The sequence below is a fragment of the Chiloscyllium plagiosum genome, unplaced genomic scaffold, assembly GCF_037043375.1.
Source record: "Chiloscyllium plagiosum isolate Xiang-an unplaced genomic scaffold, Cpla_swu_hap1 HiC_scaffold_18, whole genome shotgun sequence".
Taxonomy (NCBI): domain Eukaryota; kingdom Metazoa; phylum Chordata; class Chondrichthyes; order Orectolobiformes; family Hemiscylliidae; genus Chiloscyllium; species Chiloscyllium plagiosum.
The window spans coordinates 60,426,630-60,448,468 of NW_028270156.1; the positions used below are offsets into that span (position 1 = coordinate 60,426,630).

Genomic DNA, 21,839 nt, shown 5'->3' on the forward strand with positions numbered 1-21,839 from the left:
ATTTCACCAGAGACTCTCACTGATAATGTTACCTAGTATGGTGACAAAACGTTTGAGACCAAACCTTCAAGCTCAGCAAGTGGGCGGCACGGTGGCACAGTGGTTAGCACTGCTGCCTCACAGTGCCAGAGACCCAGGTTCAATTCCCGCCTCAGGCGACTGACTGTGTGGAGTTTGCACGTTCTCCCCGTGTCTGCGTGGGTTTCCTCCGGGTGCTCCGGTTTCCTCCCACAGTCCAAAGATGTGCAGGTCAGGTGAATTGGCCATGCTAAATTGCCCGTAGTGTTAGGTGCAGGGGTAAATGTAGGGGTATGGGTGGATTGTGCTTCGGCGGGGCGGTGTGGACTTGTTGGGCCGAAGGGCCTGTTTCCACACTGTATGTAATCTAATCTAATCTAATCTAATTACAGACTTATTGCTAGGTTTGCTTTCCAAATATTTAGCTTGCAGAAATTGGGATTCATTCAAGAATAAGCTTCAGGTGAGCATAGGAAGAGATGGTGGAGATGTTGCATTGGCAGGAAACGTGAAAATAAAATTGTAATTATATTGGCAAGGAAGTGGCTGGTAGATCACTGGTGGACTTGAAAGGTCGTTAGAAATTGGGGTCCTTATAAAAACTGAATTTTTTTTCATGTGTAGGATGAGATCGGTTTTTAACTATTATTGCAATGGTTACATGCTTTCCACAAACATAAACAATTTCGAATAAATGAGACAAAAAGCAAGTAACAGCAAATATCACCAAGGCTCCTAGGTTCCATAATTAATGTGGGTGAACTATATGGCACCATGTGTATGTATCTTATTATTGCCGTGTTTGAGAAAACAGAACTACTATTTCTGCAAAAAATGGAAGTTAAGATTAGAAAGTGGGGAATGTGTATTTTGATGTCATGATTAATTGTCCTATGTTCATTGGTCAAGAAAGGATTCAGGCAAGTGATTGACCATATTTTTGGGGTTGGTAATCTGCAATCCTTGCTCATAGTCAGAAGGCAGTCAGAACAGGGAGCTGCTGTCTTCAGATGGAGGATAGACTAGAAGAGGTTTAGGGAAGACTCCAGGCAGATTTCCCTACACCCTTTGGCTGGAAAGCAGGATGCTGTCTTCATAACAACATTAATATGTTTGACCTAGACCTTGCCAACTGCCTATTCATCCTCTGGTCTCAGTGAATAGGGTTGTCATGGGTTTTATATTTGTCCATCATATCTAGACTGCTGCTTATCACACCACCTGAAAATTCCTTATGAATGGTCAACTGCTTATATTAAGTAACTGTGGTAATGAGCCCCAGAAATCTAACCAAGTTATACTTGGGTGTGAGATGAGTGGCTGTTGATAAAGATGCCCTGGCTATATTTGGCTGCATGAATGAAACAGAATGAGAGTTGTTCCACTGAACTGTACACCAATGTGCTGAACCACCTCAAAGACTCGAGAGAGGTTGGAGAGGTAGGGCAAGGATAGTGTACCACTGTTAAAGCAAAATTCAGTACGCATCATTGGACAGGAAGCAGAGAACGTTCACAACTTTCTGATGTAACAGCTAATCAAGGGAAAGAGATGATTAGGCGGATCAACATTCTACTTTTACAACAATATGTTGCATCGGAAGTGAAAAGTACTTCTTTCCTTGTTTTAAAATATCAAATATTCAGTCAGTGTTTTTGCTCTGCAATAAAGAGCATCTCAAGCCTGAAGATAGCCAATTTATTGCACTTATCATTTGGTGTAAGCTGTGACTTTAAGTTACTGTGTCAGAAACCCTTAAGTATGAACCAGTCCTTGTGTTTCTCCTGCAAACAAGTGATGGTACCTGGAGAAGGAGGATTGAAAAGTAGCATTCTGATCAGCAAAAGAATAATCTCAGCAAACCTTGTGATCAGGGATGACATCCATGTATATATTTGTGTGTAGAGGGAATGCTTATAAGTGGATAGAGTTTAAACTAGTTAGTAGAGTTATGTGTCAGTGGTTCATAATTGTTCATCTGTAGTTAAAAACTTATTTTCTTTATAAGAGACCTGGTCCCCATTTTGTCAACCTGGGTTGAAAACTCACATAAATTAGGAAATTCAATGTACTTTTTAAAATCTTTTGTGTCAATGCCAGGAACAGTGTGGCTCTATTTCCAGAGTGCTATCTTAGTGAGGCATAACAGTTTGATTTTGTGAAGTGCTAGAGAACTGTTATATTTGACTATCTTCTGTAGATCTGTCCCTTGCTTCATTTACAGAGATTGCAGAATGAGTTACCTCTGACCCCGGAGCAATTGGAAGATGTCTTTGATAGCCTGGACCAGAGTAACAATGGCTATTTAACGCCCTTGGAATTCAGCATGGGATTTGGTATGTACCACAAATTGTGAAAATGCTATTGTGATTGAACTAAGTGGTGTCTTTTATCAAGGTCAAGTTGGAGAAATGTCTTTACATAGTATTCTTTGCAATGGAGAATTATACACATCCACAAGACTTGTTTGTTGAAGGGAAAGTTTTTAGGTACATGTTTGAAGCTAAGAAAGATACAAAGGGGGGGGCCAGTGAATCCGATTCATTTCGGATTCCTTTAGCAAAGAATGCGGTGACCGTGGGCTGCTTTGCTGCATTTGAATTTTGCCCTAAAATGTCAAATCCTCCTTCAAAAAACTCGTTCAATATTTTCTTAATAACTGAAATGAAGGCATACTGAATGCAGGATGAATTTGAAGTAATTTAATAATTTTAAGTCTTTTTAATAAAGATTGTGACGCGGGGCAAATATTGATGAAAATAAAGGTTATTCTAAAAATAAATGAGTAGCTCCATTAAACCAAGCCTCATGGTGCCATAATGTAATGAAGTTTATTGAATTCAAAAAGATAGAATTAAATGAATAAAACCAAATGTACTCTTGTCTATTCTGCACCAAAAAAAACCCCACTCTCGAAGTGCTAACAAAGATAATATGGGTAGAACTGCTAAGCTACAAATCAATTCTTCTTATAATTGGAACTATCCTTTCAACTCCCACACGGTTATAATTAAAGGTTCTGTGTGGAAATAGCAAACATGTTTTGAATAGGGCATGTTGTGTAAGGACAGCATCACTGTTGCTGGAAACCATTAGCAACACTAGAAGCACTGAATTCATCCTAATTTGCCTTTTATGTTCCCAATACCACTCAGAATGGATTCAGTGCTAATTAGTTGCAAAATTAGTGTACGTGTTCCATTTACATTAGCCTTCTGAAGAATATGGAGTAGGTCATTGTCGGCTGCACCTATTTCATCGCTTGTCGCAGAACGGAAATGAAACATGAAATAAAACAAGTTGTTACAATTTCCCAGAGACCAATTAATTTTGTTTTTAAAAACTGAGAAACTTCCCAACAGCTACTGGAAATAGCCAAAGGACAAGATTTTATCTTTTAAAGACTTCCGCTGTAACAAGTAAACTCAATCCATATAGATCAAATATTAGTTAACGCATAATAACTACATCGAACAAAGGAAAGGCACTGTGTATTAAACCAATACGCCCAAAAGGAACCCACACAAACACTAGGAGAATGTGCAAGCTCCACACAGTCGCCCGAGGCTGGAATCGAACCCGGGTCCCTGGCACTGAGGCCTGGGATGGACAAGGTCAGAAGTCACATGATGACACCAGGTTATAGTCCAAGTTTATTTGAAATCATAAGCTTTCGGAGTTTTGCTCCTCTCAGTCAGGTGGGAGGGGGCAGGCACTAAAATAGGTGCACCCAGCCTGCGATCTGGATTCCTGGTGCCATTCTGCTGCTCCTCCAGGCTGTTTACATGGAGGCAGAATGAAGAAGTGGCAGGAAACTGATCTAACTGATTAAGGGCCTCTAAAAGCTGATAAAGGGAGGCTCCTTGGAATTTTCAGTTTACCTCCAGGTTCTTGCATAGGTCCAACTTTGCTGACTGTAGGTGGACTCCCAGTAGTGGCTCTGGGTGGGGAGGGGTCACTGCTCCAGGGAAACCTGGAGACCACCCTACCTTACCTGCCCTTCGGTGCAGCTGCTGTCACATACTGTACTGCGGAGAGTCCACCTCCCACAGCACTGAACCTGGCTGTGAAACTCTTTTTACCTTTAAAGTTCTAAAAGTTTCACTTCCAAATGTGCTTTTTTAAAAATGTACCTGCTATTGCCGTCTTCTGCTGGCTTCAAACAGGATGACCTTGGGTTAACCTCTAGCTTTTTGGGAGGGTGAGCCTGCTCACTGGCCATCCACTGATCACTGTTGGGGAGATCGTAACATCTCACACACTGTGGACTTCTCACTCTCGTTTTGAGCTTGATTCCTGGTTTTGGAAGCCCTGAAGAGAACGACCGCCTTAGGAGTAGCTCGTTATTAGATAAATCTTCTCTCCAAGAAGATGGTTACACATCAAGGGCTGTGTCCTTCTGGTGAGTGGGAAGAGTGGTATCCTGTGTGAACATCTGGGGCAACCTCACCCCAAAATGTCACCCTGACCCACCTCTCTAGTCTTGTCTCTCCGTAAAATCCCAGGGCTTAGTCCGGGATCCATTTCGTTTTCTCCCAGATCTCTTTGCATTCCCAGTAACATCCATTACAATGTTCTGCTGCTTCCGGGAGAGCTAACTGATCCCCACCCTTTCACTTGGCCATAGACTGAACCCGTTGAAACAGTCATAATTCCGCAAAAGCTTGACAGGGTAGAGACAGCAGGTGATTTCTCCAACTGGGGAATCAAAAAGACAGGAGAACAGGTCGGAGTGTGAAAGAGTCACTTCTTTCTTCAAAAGGGTTGTCTAGTGTCCCTCTGTCAGACAATTGTGAATTTTCTATCATAGGGTATGTTTTAAAGCTGAGTCAAAAATTGTGGCACTGGAAAAACACAGCTGGTCAGGCAGCATCGAGGAGCAGGAGAGTCAATGCTTCGGGCATAAGGCCTTCATCAGGCTGATGCCTGAAATGTTGATTCTCCTGTTCCTTGGATGCTGTCTGACCTGCTGTGCTTTTCCAATGCCACACGTTTTGACTCTGACTCTCCAGCATCTGCAGTCTTCACTTTCTCCAAGATTTGAAGGCTGGCATAGAGAGATTTGGAACCTTTTTTTTTTCTGGGTATCACTGCATGTGAGGGTGTGGGATATGATCAGGTTGAGTGGGTGAGACAAGATCTTTAGACCGTACTCCTCTTCTTACCCTACAATCTTAATCTGTATTGTACTGCTTTAGTTGGTAAGAGTGGAGCAGTGCAGGCTGCCCTCCTATGTTCTTGTATCTTTGTTCTTTCTCTTCATTGCGCCAGTTTCCTTTAGTTCAGTTCCATTGCTGCTAGATTCCCAGTGTTTTGACTTCAAAGGGCTGGGATTCTTCAAGTGTAAGTTTTTGTTTATTGACCCGTTGGTGGAGTAGCTTGTCCAACTGTGTCTCTCTCAAATGTACAGGACAATTCATAGGTATCGAGGTATTGCCAGCAACAGAAAGTCGGGAAAGCTCAAAGCTTGAGGAAACGTTTGAATCTGGCTGGTCTGATGACCTGGATATCATAGATGATGAGGAACAGAAGCGGTTTTGTTTCTTGATGCAGCAACTTGGTGCTTCACAGATCTTTGAGGAGTAAGTATTTCCTATTCTGTTTCTGCATAGTTTTATAGCCCCCCCAATCCAATATCATCTAATGGGAAATAGGTTGGGGTTAGTTTAGGATATCTGGTTGGACAAGTCCGACCAAAGGGTCTATTTTCATGCTGTACGTCTCTGTGTAGTTGTCCAGGACTTCATGATTTGCGCATGTTAGGCAGGAAGCAAAAAGCTTTGAAAGCAACTGAAGCTAATTATGATGTAGCTCAAATATAATGGTGGGGACAAAATAGTGCCCTCAAGTAAGTAGGATCCCAGTGAATTGAAGCTCTGTAATTTCTCCTTGAGTAAAGAAATGGACCTGTTTGCACTTTCACTGTTTGTGAAGAACAATGCGAATTTTACTTATTGAGTACATGAGCAAGGATGACTCACTGCAGCTGTACAGGGCATTTAGTGAGCCTCCTCCAACAACAAAAGCTATATTTGCCTGGTAGGAGAGCAGAGGAGGTTCACCTGGGATGGCAGTTTTGTTATATCGCAAGAGATTGGGTTGACTTGGGTTTGTATTCATTGGAGCTGAGAAGAATGAGATACATCTTGTTTGAAATGTGTAAAATTCTGACAGGGTGGGAAGTAGGGATGCTGCATCACCTGGCCAAGGGGTCTGGAATAAGGGGTCATGGTCTCCTGATATGTGATAGGCCATGAGATGCAATCTCTTCACTCAGAGGGTGGTGAATCTATGGAATAACCTCCCACAGAAGACTGCAGTGTCAAATCACTGAATATATTGAAAAAATAAATAGATTTGGAAGGTAATAAAGGGTAATGGAAGAGAGCAGGAGTTTAGCATTGAGGTAGAGGATCAGCCATGATCACAGTGAATAGGTGGAGGAACAGCCTACTTCTGATTCTAATGTTTTGATAGAGTAAGAGTGGTTAGCATATTGCTTGTATTTCAAGTAGGGCTAACGAAATGTAAGGCCATATAGAAGCAAATATGTCACATGGTTTTCAGTTTTAAAAATAAACTAGCAAATTGCCACTTTTTTTAAGGAAAGCACTGCTCCATTTACGCCTCAAAAGGGCAAAGCTTCTTGAGTGTTTTCTTTAAGATCTTAATCCAACGCCTTGACTACGCATAGAATGGATTGAGCTCAGAGGGCCTGTCAACCGAATTAGAAGCGGAGAGTGGGATGAGTGAATGCAACAAAGTGGATTGGGCAGAGTAAATCCAATCTTTTATTCTGGTTTGATTGAGTTAAGTAAGCAAAATTGCTTTTTCTTCCTCCATCCTTTTTTTTCCTTGGATGGTGTATAGCTGCTTTCGGGGGAATACTGCAAGTGCAAGATTTTACCCATACCAGGCTGGGTCTAAAGCAAATTGCCCAGGCAACCTATTCCTTATTCCTGTCTAGTGATCCTTGGTAGAAGATGATGTCTTGTGTTTGGCTGTCACATGATAACCAGATTAGGTTTGATTGTCTGGCAGTGAGAGTAATCACCATCAGGCTGACATTCCTTGACTCTGACTCCTTGTACAGAGAGATACCAAACAAAATTGTATTGCATCAAGTAATTGGTGCCTTAAGGTGAGGAAAGGAGAACTGAAGATAAAGACCTCAATAAGTAACAGTTATGTTGGAAAGGTTAAAGCTGTAAGAAAGACCTAGAGCCCTTTATATGGATTGGGACAGACAAAGAATGCAATCTGAAATCTAACCCAATTGTGCATATTTACTGGAAGCTTTCTAACATGCTCCTGCAAAACCAAGTCTTGGGCTCCTAAATATAGACAAATCAGCAGGATATATTGTGTATGATGTACCATTTTTTTTTTATTCTTGATTTAGCCTGGAGTAAGTAGCTGTAATTGAAAACTGATACAACCACATCCATTGTGCACCTTCCAATGGTAGGAGACTACCACAAACCAATAAAGCAATATGTGACTTTATAAATACACTTTCTCCCCAAACCCTCCTGGGGACAGCAGGTGAGTAGCCTGCATAATAGTGATGTGAAAAAAGCAGCTAGAACACCACACAGACAATAAAGGCTAACACAGGATACAGTCAGTCATTAGTTCTTTTAAAAAAGAATTAAAAGTCACAAGGGCACAGTATAATTTAGATTAAGAGAAAAATGAAGGTGGGTAGTTAGGATCAAAGAGAATTTGCTGGAAAAGCTCAAAGTCTGGCAGATCTGTGGAGAGCAAACAGAGTTGACATTTTTGGTCCCGTGACCCTTCCTCAGAACTCAACGTTCACTCTGATTTATTTACACAGATGCTACCAGACCTACTGAGCTTTTCCAGCAATTTCTGTTTTTGTTTCTGGTTTACAGCATCTGTTTTTTTTTGATTTTTACTTTGTGGGTAGTCAGGAGTTCATTTATATAAAAGAAGGTGACTCATTGATGTGAGGAAGCATTTTGCTAAGCTTGCATGTAAGGGAATATTGCACTGGTTTTGAAATAAGTGGGTTGAATCTTGTATTGCTTTTTTTTTGCTACATCTAAGTTGCATTGAGTTTTATGGATGGAGTTGAAGAGTGTGGCGCTGGAAAAGCACAGCAGGTCAGACAGCATCAGAGGAGCAGGAGATTTGACGTTTTGGCATGGATGGATCTCTGTAGCGGAGGCTAATGAGATTTCTTGCCATACCTTACCAAATTTTGCCTCATTAATTACCTGCCCTGCCCCATAGCATCGCTCACCCAATCCCTGGAACAACTCGGCGCTTGGTGGATCTCTCTGGAATTCACTGGCATCTCTTGCACCTGCGTTATCCTTAAGACCCAGTCCGGAGCTGCTTACATCATTCGTGAGATTTGTCCCGAGACGAGAACAGGCCATGTGCAGAATGGCAGCAGCTGTTTAGGTACTGGAGGCCCCACCCCCCTCGCCCTCAGGTGATCAACATCTTGATGGCAATAAGGCTTTAAGATCTAGATATTTTCTTACCTTTTTTGGCTCTTTGTTTCTGCTTTTTTTATTTTAATTTCTGGTTTTGTTACCAAGATAGCACTGGAGAATGGCAACTTTGTACCCTTTGCACTGTCTCATGTATTCCTCTACTTGAGTACATACAACAATAAAATCTAATTATAATTCAACTCTCGTGCTCTAACTTTCCCTGTTGTGTACAATGTCTTCTCTCACCTGCTATTATCTCTCAGACCCTAAAGTCACTGACCCCATATGCCCTCTGTGCTGCCAAATTGCTCACTTGACCCACCTCCCCACCTGTGCTAATAGTAACGGCTGTCCCACATGCTTTGGTCTCACCGGCTTCTCTCTCAGAAGGACTCAGAGCATGGTGGACTGTCCTACACTTGGCTCTTAACCCTTATGTTGAGAGCATCCTGACTCTGAAGGCTGAATTGTGTGGCTGACTGTTTCCAATCCCTTGGAGTAATGTTGAAGGCTGCTCTTGGATTACTACACTAGAGTACCCTTTTTATGAAGACTATCTCTCTCCACTTGACTGAGGGCCTGCTAAAAACCGTGGCATGCTTTCTGATTTTGTGTCTGCGCTAAATAGTATGGCAAGATAGAAGTAAATGTGCTTGGTAGCTCTGGCTGAGGGATGCAACGTGAAAAAAATACAAGGCAAGGTGGGGATGGTGTTAGCAATTGGTGTTAGTTAGACTAAGTGAGTGAGTATTATGACTGTGGGGCTGGCCCAATCCATGAGCTGGGTGTGTCCCCCTTGATGCACAGTGTTCAGACTGCAGCGCTAAAATGAGAGTTGCTTGTGCAGGTTAAGTTGCAGCATTGAAGTGGAGATGTGTCCTGTAGAGGATTGAAGATGTGCCATGAGGGTTCTTGGAGTCTGGGTCATGTTGGAAGCCTATGTAAATGGATGTGATGGCTGTGTGTGTATCAGGTACCTATAGAGCATGTCCCAAGGTTTTGATACCTGGTGTCCAACAAGAAGCTCATTCAGAGAAAGTGGTGTACTGAACTCACCAGCTGCTCACTCTTTGGTTTTCCCATGTCAAGCCATCTTGATATTTGCGTCGTTGGGGAATATGGAAAGCTGAATGTTAATAAGGTTAGCCATTAACAAGGCGTTTGACAGGCAATCATCTTCCTTAAATGGCAACTGCCTAATGGAAACTCACTATGCCACTTGTTAAACCATAAAGGACGGAGCAAAGTGTTTTTGAGATGGGCCTCACCTGATTCTCTCTCCAATTAAACAATAGCCCACATCACTCTGGCTCCTGTGTGATTTCACTCCTAAGAGTCTGGTTAGATGTTCTTTGTGCTCACATGCTGTCTGACACCGTTGCTCTACCAAATGTTTGCTTTCAACTGTTCACCCAATCGGTGTCCCTCAAGATTTTACAATCAGCCTCTGATGCTCCAGGAAAAATAGCCTCAGACTATTTAGACTCTTCCCTGTAGCTCAACCCTAGCAAATAATGTGGTCATGCCACTTACCAGATAGATCAGTGCAATTATATCCAATAGGTTATGTATGGCAATACTCAAAATGAAATTACTGATATTAATTCATTCATATTATAGCACTGTTTAAGTTAGCCATTCCAATCTGGTGTTTACAATAGATGTGTACTGTTTTCTTTTAAAATCTTCCTTTTTTCTCTCTCCCTCTCCAGTCAAAGTGAAGTGAGAGAGTTGTGGACCAGATTGCGGAGGGACAAACCTGAGCTGCTAGCTAACTTTGAACAGTTTTTGTCTAAAGTTTCAACACATGTCCAGGAGGTGCAAAATGACAAGATAACCATGGAACAGGCATTGAAACGGTAATCAATTTAGTAAGCAAACATTGCAAGGCACCATCAGTGGGTGTTGAAATTGACTTGGTCCCTACCATTATCCAGCAATTCCCATTGGAAAGTGTTAATTAACAGGCACTGGATGAAGCCAGTATTGAGACAGGCCATAATGTCTTCTACATTCATGGTGAAGAGTTGGCCACCACTCAGTGTAGTCACAGGTGAAGTGTAGGCAATTGGGTGATTAAATTCCTGAGAGGAGAGATAATAACAAGAAGGGTATTGAAAGATAATGCAAAGCCATTAGGTTTTCTGCTGATCCACTTGCTCCTTTTTGCTTTCCTGTCATTAAATTAGTTCATTTTCTTTGTTCGTCACCAGTTATTTTATTGGCAAACATCAGGCTATTCTGAACTGAATTATTTTGTTGAGTATCTGCCTCTTGTAGCAAGTAGTATACATATGTGGAACAAGGTTTTATCATCTTTTCTGAAGCTCCTTTCTTTATCTCAAACACAGGAAGGAGTGTGACCATGATCGAGAGGTTCGATACTTGTACGAGGAAATGGAGCAGCAGATTAAGCGGGAGAAAGAACAGCTGTTGAATCAGGTAAATGTTTAATTTTATGGTGGGGGTGAGGAAGGGGTGGTGATGCGCAGATAATTAAAGAATCCTGCATTTTTTTTTTGGTTAGTCAGCTTTTAACAATAATTATTTCCTCAGAACTTTGACGGACATTTTCTTTCATCCATTGTCAAGAAACAGAACCTGATTATTTATAAAAAATTGGCTGGATGAGTAAATATTTCATTCAAACCACACATTTGTCTGTTCTGTCATATTGTGATAGGTATTTACAGCCTTGCTAATATTCTGCTATTTTATAGTGTGATTACTTATTCTGACTGCTGGGTTCCTGTAAATCAGTCACAAGCCAAAATTAGGATGACAAAGGGACTATTTAATTACTTAAACAGATGGATTTTACAGAAGAAGATTGTAAAAAGACCATTGAAGATTAAGAGTAGGAGATCCATTTGGTTTATGAAGGAAGAATTATTTTAGGCCACAGGCACCAGGCTTTACTTAGGGAAGTTGTTGAAAAGGAGATTGCTTAAGCATTGCTTATTAGATCATGAAAAGTGGGATGTAGTCCATTGAATATTTCTTTTTGACTGAAAATTGCATACGTTTAAGTTGTACTGTGACACAGAATTGCCAAGTTACAAAATGTAATTCTTTTAAAAGAAGAAAACAAACCAACATTGGGAATGCTGCAAGATTAAAAGCTTTCAGAGCTATGGAAGAAAGCAGCATTTGAGAGAGTACAGAATTAAAAAACTTTGAGGAAAATAGAATAAATAATCATGTTGCGAAGAACAGGCATAATATTGCGTGGTAGGCTTAATATCAGAGTTGGATCAAATAAACACGATTGGACATCTTTGTAAAAACAATTCGTAAGATACAAAATAGCTTCCATGCTCATCACTAAAGCACAAGATTCATAAATCAATATCCTATTGCATTTAATGTGATGTTATAGTTCATCATAGCCATACATAATTTCATAGGTATGAAGTTGTATAAGTTTTTGATAATCCCTTTACCTGAGAACAATTACAATACTCGAAAGAACACGATATAATAAGAATGCATTATTCAGGGGCATCCATGGATTAAAGCCTTCACAAATGAACCTACATGGTGCAGGTGAAACACTTTTCAAGGTTAAAGTGAAGGGTATAAGATAGGAGAGACTGTCCACAATTCATAATCAAAAAGCCTTACTCTTTAAGTGTGTGTACACATTTGACCTCCACATTCTTGAAGTAACAGGAAACGTTCAAGAGAGACCAAATTATGCCAATTCAGTTCAAGGACAGCAAGGAGGAAAAAGCCATTCATTCAAGTGGTAGAACCCACTTGAGCTCATTGACCTATCTTTAACTAGAATTGTTCAGGCACCAACAGTGCCTGGTGAACAAATTGTAACAAAAGTGTGTGGATCTGGAAATCTTAAATAAAAACAGAAAATGTTGGAGCAACTCAATGGGTCTGGTGCCGACGATGGAGTGAGAAAGTGTTGGTGTTTTAAGTCTAGTATGACTCGTTATTGTAACAGAGGGAGGCTGGAAAGTAATTTTTTTCAAAAGCATTTTAAAAAAAATAGAGATCGAGTGGAGGAGGAGGGAAAAGTGCTGAGAGAAAAATGCAAAATAAGTGCTAATAGAGTATCTTGGGTAGTAAAGGAGTAATATATAGATGAAGCGTAAGTGTTACTTGCCTGTTATCCGGTCTGCTGAGAGCAAACCCATGCAAGCAAGGCAGAGTGGGGAAGATGAGGTGGTGTTCCTCCAGCATGTCTTAGGCTTCGCTGGCTCACTGGGTTTAAGGGCCTACTTATAACAGTGCAAGAAAGAAATGTGGCGGAAACCACTGTAACCACAAATTGGTAGTGGTTAGAATTATGTCACATGAAACAACTTCGATTGCATGCCTTGCTGTAGTGTGGCAGGTGGGCGTGAAAGGCATGGAGAGGGAGGGACTCTGCATTGGTCAGTTAACACATTTGGCCTTAAAATATTTTAAAGGACTATAAATGCACATTGTTGGCTCCCCTTTTTTCTTTCGTAAGTTAAAGAAGTAGATCTAGCTTTGTTTTATGAGAAATCAGATCTTGGCTGTTGACATCTAAATGAGAGAAGTGGGTCAGGTGGAGAGAAGTCTTTTTGCATTGTTTACTATTCTAGACAAACATTTGAATTTTGAAAGTAAATGAGTGGCATGGTGGCTCAGTGGTTAGCACTGCTGCCTCACAGCACCAGGATGTTGCCTGGTATGGTAGAAAGATCGTATGAGGAAAGGCTGAGGCATTTGGGGTTGTTTTCATTGGATAAAAGAAGGTTTAGGGGTGACTTGATAGAGGTGTACAAGATGATTAGGGGTTTAGATAGGGTCGACAGTGAGAATCTTTTTCCACGTATGGAGTCAGCTATTACAAGGGGGCATAGCTTTAAATTAAGGGGGGGGTAGGTATAGGACAGATGTAAGGGGTAGGTTCTTTACTCAGCGAGTCGTGAGTTCATGGAATGCCCTGCCAGTAGCAGTGGTGGACTCTCCCTCATTATGGGCATTTAAGCAGGCATTGGATAGGCATATGGAGGATAGTGGGCTAGTGTAGGTTAGGTGGGCTTGGATCGGCACAACATCGAGGGCCGAAGGGCCTGTACTGCACTGTATTCTTCTATGTTCTATGTTCAGTGTCCTGGGTTCGATTGGGCTCTCTGTGTGGAGTTTGCACTTTCTGCCTGTGTCTGCATGGATTCCCTCCCACAGTCCAAAGATGCGCAGGCTAGGTGATTTGGTCTTGCTAAATTGCCCAGGATGTGCAGTTAGCCATGGGAAATGCAGGGTTACAGGCACAAGATGTGTCTGCATGGAATGCTCTTTTGAGGGCCAATATGGGATTTGATGGGCTAAATGGCCTGCTTTCACACTGTAGGGATTCTGATTCTAAATAAAGACTGTTTGACACAAGGGATATGAAGGAGAAAGGCAAAAGATTCATTGATTCAATTCTCACCCCAGAGACTTGAGCATGTCATCTATACAGCCAGGCTCTGTAGTGCTTTAATGGGTGCTGGAATGTCAAAGATACATTGTCTTTTGGAAGAAACTGAGGTGCAGTCTGCTATTTCACATGAACATAAAAGATTGCTTGCAAAATTCCAAACATAATGGACGAGTTTGTCCAGGCCAGTCTTGATTGTTCAAGCAATGTTAGCCAAGCAGATTGTATAGTTATTTATTTCATTGCTGGTTGCATAAATGAAGATATTTGGGAGGCTCTTTATTGACTGTGAAGCATCTTGATGTCCTGAGGTTGTGAAAAGTGATAAATAAACTCATTCCTCCTATTCCTTGAAAAGACTAGAAATCTTTTTCTAATGCTGTTAACTCAAGGATAAGAGCTGGCCGGGACGCTGGGAAAGCTCTTCAAATAGTGCTGCCAGATACTAAATATCCACAGAGCTGTGGTTTATTATTGCTTCTGAAAATACGTTACTTCATACCTTGCAGCATTTATCTCCGTATTGCATTGAATTAGCAGCCTTCGAATGGAGGCTAGACCATATCCGTCGGAATCAATGGTGAAGTGCCACAATAGAGTCTTGGCCGATGCTTTTAGCTGGGGAGAGAATGGAGAGGGAGGGAAGGAGAGATGGGGAGAGAGATGGTTATCCCAGAGCCTAACTGGCCAAAAGGAGATGCCAAAGGAAATGTAGCATAGGAGGCCTATTGAGGGTAGGGTGACCATCAGGCAGTGAATCTTTGGAACTCTCGTCCTGAAAAAGAAGAGGAAATAGACTCTCTGAATACGTTTCAAGGCTGATACGGCTAGATTCCTTGGTAAATGATTAGATAAAAGGGACAGCTGGAAATGGGAATTTGAGATTACGATCAAACCAGACACTATCTTATTAGATAACAGAGCAGCCAGGGGGGCCAAATAACCTATTCCTGCTCCTTGTTTACATGTACATCCACATTTCCCAGCAAGACCATCCCTACTTGATGTTGTGTGTTGCTGGACAAATAGCGTGCTTGCGAGAGATCTCAGTTCATCAAACTCAAGTCCGGATGAATAACTTTAACAAGCAATGGCCACACTGATTCAAATCAGAAAGTGGTGTACCCATGGCTGCCCTGTGATTGGTCAATAAAATGAGAATGGGCATTTGGTGAAGAGTGACTGAGAGGAATACCTTACCAAAGCTGGATTCTTGAAGGTCATGTCTTTTGACCACACTGTTCATACCCTGCACAATCTATCATGGACCCTTCCCAGACTGTGCACACTTGTCCTGTGAAATTGGGCTGAAGAGAAAATGGCCCCAGAGCCCAAAATGTCAGCATACCCCATGTGCCACTGGTAATAGGACTGATGGGTAATGACTGGAACTGGGTTGTGCAGATATTCTGGGAGCTGAATTAATGCGCCCAGGCAATCTCCGATCATGTGGGCTAGCGTCGGGTCTGCATGTCCCTGAATGTAAATTTTAAAAATACAATCTGCCTGATCAAGGACAGAGTTGCTTTAAACAGTGCTGTTTTGCTGGAGAATGCTAAATGACAGAAGTTTGTTTGTTTGTTAACTGCACTGCAGTGTATTCTTGCTCTTGCTATGTGTCCCAGCAGGATGTGTGGAAGCACAGTGACCGAAACCATCAGCTACAGAGGGAACTCAGCAATAAGGAGCAGGACCTAGAAAATATCATTCAAAAGCAGAAGAAGGTATGTTGTGAGACCTTGAGTCCTTTTCAAATTACTGGTTTAACTTTGGGATTTGTTTGTTTTGTTTTCCATAAGGAGAATTCTCTGGGCCAGCAAAAAATAAAGTTCCTTTTTATGATGTCATGTTTGAAAGCAAGTGTCTTCATATGCATTTTTTCTTAATGAGTGTACCTAGACTAATTGGGCTCCATATTTAAAATGTTCCACGAAGAATGTATGCAAGTTGTTCTATCTTCACTGGTTTCTGTAAGCATTGGATGTTTGTTCTAGCTAGAAAGTATGGGGAAATAAAAAAGACACACAGCCATCAAACAGCTGTAAGGGCAAGCTTTTGTGAGCCAGGAGAGTTTGACCCATGTAGGGTTGTGTGGAATAGAGCAACTTAATGTTTCTTATGACGTTATCCTCCTTGGCGTTTTCCTTTTCTCTCAATCTGTCTTCCAAAAGATTAGAGATTTTGTAGAGGTCTGACTGAAAGATTTGTTATTTAGTTCAAATTGCAAAGGGATACTCTTATTCTTGCATACTGGGTATTGTTATTTGTATTACTTAAACTGAGAAGAAGCTGCAACACAAAGGGACTTGAGATTACTTGTGCATGCAGAAAGCTTGCACCCATACAGCAGATAATCAGTAAGGCTAATGGAACGTTGGCCCTTATTTCAAGGGGGTGAGAATAGGGAAGTCTTACTGTAACTGTACAAGGTGCTGGTGTGACCACATCTGGAGTATTGTGAGTAGCTTTGGTCCCCTTATTTAATTTTATTTGTGTCTGGGTGCAGTGAAACGTTTTTTGTTTAGCATGCAGTACTGGCAGATCATACCATACAAAGATCATTGGGTGACAGATCAGAGTGAGGGATACAAAGTTATGGCTGCAAAGAAGGTGCACAAAAGCAAGACCAACATTACATTCGAAACTTGAGAGAAATTGAGGACTGCAGATGCTGGAGATCAGAGTTGTGTGTGTGTGTGGTGCTGGCAAAGCACAGCAGGTCAGGCAGGACCTGCATGTCCTTGGTGGAGTGGGAGGGGGAGTTGAAGTGTTCAGCCACGAGGAAAATGTCTACAGATGTAATTCCCTGTGAGTAAGTATTTCAATTATTCCTTTCCTCTTCTGGAGAAGTTTGGATATTTTCTTCCTTGAGCAGATTTATACAACTTCAAAATTCATTTGAGGCCTGTCTTTCTGCTAAACAGATTAGAACAAATAGTAGCCTTGAAAATTGAGATGTGGAGGAGTCGGTGTTGGACTGGGGTGGACATCATTCATCTTTTAGAATGGGTTGCAGGTTTAAGTTCATTAAAAGAACTACTTTTAAGTCACATTCTTGAGGTAACTTAAGGTTTTATAAAATAATGTGACAGCTCAGCTCAGTCAATGTATTAAAGGGATGAGGTTAGCGTCTGTCTGTATCCCAATCTTGTCAGGCTGGTTCTATTTCCAAAGTAGGAATTTATAAAATGTTATATGGATTGTCTGCCTTCATTGTCTGCAGATTGCGTGTTTTTTGAGCAAAAACAGAATGTATCTGCAAATGCAAATTCACCCCATAGACTTGTGTGTTTTGCATGTGTGCATGCTTTGTGGAGTGTGCACATGTGTGATGGGGAGTATAAGTCTGTGACTGTGTGTGCGTTGTTGAGTGTTGGGGGTGTATGTGTTTGCGTCTGAGAGAGGGTCTGCGTGGGTTTGTGTAGTGTAGTGGGGTCACCTGTAGTGTGATATGAACCCAAGGTCCTGGTTGAGGCCATCCTCATGGGTACTAAACTTGGTATCAGCCTCTGCTCACAATCACACAGTCCCATGTTCTCTTGCTCTCTCTCTCTGCAGATACATTCTGCACGGCACTGTGATCTTTTGCTATAAATTCTGTGTCTTATGATCCTGCCCAACTAGCTACCTGATGAAGAAGCAGAGCTCTGAAAGCTGGTACTTCCAAAAAAACCTATTGGAGTATAACCTGGTGTTGTGTGATTTTTAACTTTGAAAATTGATGCAAGAGTTGTATCTTGCAGTCAGTGAACTGCAAACCAAATTCATTTCAAACTGTTGTGATCTATCTACTGGTAATTCACTTTCGTTATTAGGAACAAATCATTTAATATCTTAGCCAAGCATACAAAAAATAGATCTCTGTCCAAAACTTACTGTGCCTTGGCAGAATGAGAAATTGCGAAGTTCTTCTCCGTTTCTCCAATGTGACATTTTTTCCCCTTCCTTCCAAACCACAATGGCATCTCTTATTCTGTTTTAATTTATAGTTCTCTTCCTGCTGAATGCAACTCTTGACTCCATGTTTTACAACTATGCCTTTGTACAAATGGCTTACTGCTGAAGAGATATGAGAGGCCTCATGCATACACTTTTCTTGCCACAATGCTCTGACTTTATTTATTGGTCTGTAAACCATTCTCTGGAGTAAAATGTTCCTCTGACTTATGCACTTGTGACAGTTCTGCTGTGATAAAAGCTTGGGTTTCAAACTTATATCAGCAGTTTTGAGAACATGATTGAAACAATTCCTTTCTACATCTTGAGCCTCTGCTTTTGTTTAAGGAGACAATGTAAAAATATATCCATGATTTTACAGAGACTTATCCTGTCACCTTAGCAGTAGGCCTGTCCATTGTCCATATTGGAGTCCATTGTGAAGGATGAGATTTCTGAATATTTGGCTGTGTAAGGTAAAATAGGGCAAAGTCAGCATGGTTTCATCAAATAGAGGTCATGCCTGACAAATCTGCAAGAACTCTGAGGAAGTAACAAGCAGGTTAGACCAAGGAGAACAATAGATGTTATCTACCTGGACATCAAGAAGGCCTTTGACAAGGTGCTGAGTAAGATAAGGGCCCATGGTGTTAGAGGCAAGGTACTAGCATGGATAGAGGATTGGCTGTCTGGTAGAAAGCAGAGAGTGGAGATTAAAAGGGTCTTCCTCAGGATGGCAGCCGGTGACTAGTGGTGTTCCACAAAGGTCGGTGTTGGGGCCACAACTTTTCACTTTCTACATTAATGATTTTGATGAAGGAACTGTGGGCATTCTGGATAAGTTTGAAGATGATTCAAAGATAGGTAGAGGGACAGGTAGCATTGAGGAGCTGGGGCAGCTGCAGTAAGATTTGGACAGTTAGGAGAGTGGACAAGGTAGATGGAGTACAATGTAAGAAAGTGTGAGGCCATGTACTCTGGTAGGAAGCATAGAGGCATGGACTATTTTCTAAATGGGGAGAAAATTCAGAAGTCCGAAGTGCAAAGAGACTTGGGAGGTCTAGTTTAAGATTCTGTCAAAGTAAACTTGCAGGTTTAGTTAGGAAGGAAAATGCAATAGTGGCATTTATTTGGAGAGTACTTGAATATAAAAGCAGAGGTACTTCTGAGGCTTTATAAGATTCTGGTCAGACCACATTTGGAATGTTGTGTGCAATTATAATAACCAGCAGCACACCCTCTCTAGTTCATTGGGATCTGATTTTACCATTACTAAATCTCCTGATTGTTCACGTGTCTCATCTCCAACAAGAGAGAATCTAACTATCACCCCATGACATCCAATGGCATTATCGTCCTCTGCTATCAACATTCTGGGGGTGGGTGGAGGGAGAAAGGTGTTGCTGTTAACTATAAACTGAATTGGATCAGTTAGATAAATATTGTGGCTACAACGCAGGTCAAAAGCTGTGACTCTTGCAGTGAGTAACTCAACTCCTGGCTCTGAAAATCTGTCCACTATCCAGAAGGTAAAATTCAGGAGTGTATTGGAATACACTCTCCTTGCTTTTTAAGACAAAACAGTCCACTTGATAAGTATTAAATCCACAAACATTCATTTCCTCTGTCTGTGACACTCAACAGCAGAAGTGAGTACCATCTACAAGATCATAGAATCCCTACAGTCTGAAAACAGGGTCTTCTGCTCAACAAGTCCACACCAACCCTCTGAAGAGTAACTCACCCTGACCCATTTCCCCTACCCAATATTTACCCCTGACTAATGCATCTAACTTGCACGTCCCTGGACACTATGGGCAATTTAGCATGGCCAATTCACCTGACCTGCACATCTTTGGATTGTGGGAGGAAACCAGACCACCCAGAGGGGACCCATGCAGACATGGGGAGAATGTGCAAACTCCACAGGGACAGTTATCCAAGGCTGGAATTGAACCACAGTCCTTGGCGCTGTGAGGTGGCAGTGCTAACCACTGACACTCTGCCATCCAAGATTTGCAGCAGAAATTCGTCATGTCTCCTTAGACAGTATCTTTCAAAGCTATGGGCAAATATTTGAGGGTATGACCACCCATAAATTCTCTTTCAACCCATTCACCATGTAGTAAATTTCCTTCATTGTGACTGGGCATTTGTGGATCTATCTACGGCAAATGGAGTGCAGTTCGCCACCACCTTCTCAATTACTACTATGGATGGACAACCAATACTGGCCCAGCCAGCAAAGCCTATGTCCCATGAATGAATAAAAATACGGTTATAAATTGGTAACTGAATTCTACAAAATCCAAGTCCAAAACATCTCGGTGGCACTTCCTCTGGTCTACTCAGAAACTTTTCTTCCTAAACATTTCCATCTCTCTGCTGTCTCCTCCTTCAACATACTTGGTGAAGCTTGCCTCTCTAATCAAGCTTTTGGTCACCTTTCTCTAATATTTCCTCATGTGGCCCTTTGTTGCATTTTGCTACTTGATCCTATGAAGCACATTGAAATGTTTTGATACTTTAACGCTAAGTTATGTGAAAATGCAAGTTGTTGGATGAACTGAACCCAGCTGAAGTGTTACAGAAGCCTCTATGATCCCAGATAAGTAAACGGAAATTAGTGAGGTTCTGGTAAATATAATTGGGCTGAAACTGCATTGGCCTAGCTTTTTATACTATTTCACAATCTGAAAGGTTGGCAATGCCCTGCATGTAGGTGCATGCTGGGAAGAATGGCTACCGAAATGAGACACCAGAGGACTAGTGACACACATGGAATCATATACCAAGGAAACCAGTATCCTCCAGATAGAAAGAATGGAGCAGAGATTAGGAGGAACAATTAATATGTCCATTTTTCTGCATGAACTCAGGACAGCCTTCTCCCTTAATTACCTGTCTAGACAATTGAAAGTGCAGCACTTTCATGGTATGAGGGCACTATGAAATGGCCAGGAGAGGTGCAGCAATCTCCCCGACTGAAGAAGCAATCAGGTACAACCATTAAATGAATGAAATGGCCTTGCTTTTGAGACCGAGAGTGAGATGGGAAAGATCTCCATGGAAACAAATATTTAGAAAACAAAAACTGAAGCTGCACTCAGCAAACATTTAATTTGCAATGAATGGCATCTCATCATGTTTTGAAAAAAAATCAAAGTCTTTGAAGGTAATTACTTGGAATTGTGGAATTTGTGACCATGGTGATGTGCATCCAAATTCCATTTGGCTTTCTATTTTCCATCCAGTCTTTCAAGGACACTCCAATTAGCCAAATATTGACATGATTCATAGAGTCATAGAGACAGAACCGAAACAGACCCTTGGATCCAACTCGTCCATGCTGACCAGATTTCCCAACTCAATCTAGTCCCATCTGCCAGCACCTCCCAATCCTTCCTGTTCGTACCCATTCGGATGCCTTTTCACTGCTGCAATTGTACTAGCCTCCACCACTTCCTCTGGCAGCTCATTCCATAAAAGTACCACCCTCTGCGTGAAAACATTGCCCCTTAGATTCTTTTATATCTTTCCCCTCTCACCCTAAACCTATGCCCTCTACTTTGAATGGTAAGTCACTGATTGGATTGGTTACAGAAGACTAAATTAACCTAAATTGGGTAGCTTCTGAAAGTTGGTATGTAATTTAATCGGTGCCTTTTCAGTGAAATGCAGGCAACATGTTAAATTTGTTTTCTGCTCTTAAAGGCTATTGCATGCGGTCAGCAATAATCATGCTATTCATTGGCAGCACAAACCAGCCACTGACCCAATATTGCTATTTGCTAGCATTATGTACAGCTAATGTTTACACTGTTTAATAAATTCTGCACCTCTTGGAATGTATGTTGTGATTTCTAGAGATGCTGGGGTCATTTTAAATCAAACTGTGCAACAAATGATGCCTCAGCATAGGCATGTACATTCTCCAAGGATAACTACTGAGTTCAATGCTAGGGGTTCAGCCCCCAGGGCTAATTATAGAGTCATTGAGATGTACTGCACAG

At 41.5% G+C, this 21,839-nt stretch overlaps 1 protein-coding gene across 8 annotated transcripts in view; it reads left to right on the forward strand.

The window, feature by feature from the left end:
* Positions 1-21,839, forward strand: part of LOC122558104 (EF-hand calcium-binding domain-containing protein 4A-like) — a 141,278-nt gene that overhangs the window by 58,721 nt on the left and 60,718 nt on the right. For 7 of the 8 annotated variants that reach the window (XM_087996724.1, XM_087996720.1, XM_087996719.1 and 4 more), the window contains 5 exons: positions 2,243-2,354; positions 5,429-5,600; positions 10,196-10,342; positions 10,835-10,925; positions 15,516-15,614. In XM_087996724.1, the coding sequence (XP_087852850.1) occupies positions 2,243-2,354; positions 5,429-5,600; positions 10,196-10,342; positions 10,835-10,925; positions 15,516-15,614 (621 nt within the window). The remainder of the gene's footprint in view (positions 1-2,242; positions 2,355-5,428; positions 5,601-10,195; positions 10,343-10,834; positions 10,926-15,515; positions 15,615-21,839) is intronic. The other variant, XM_087996723.1, reaches the window with a different exon arrangement.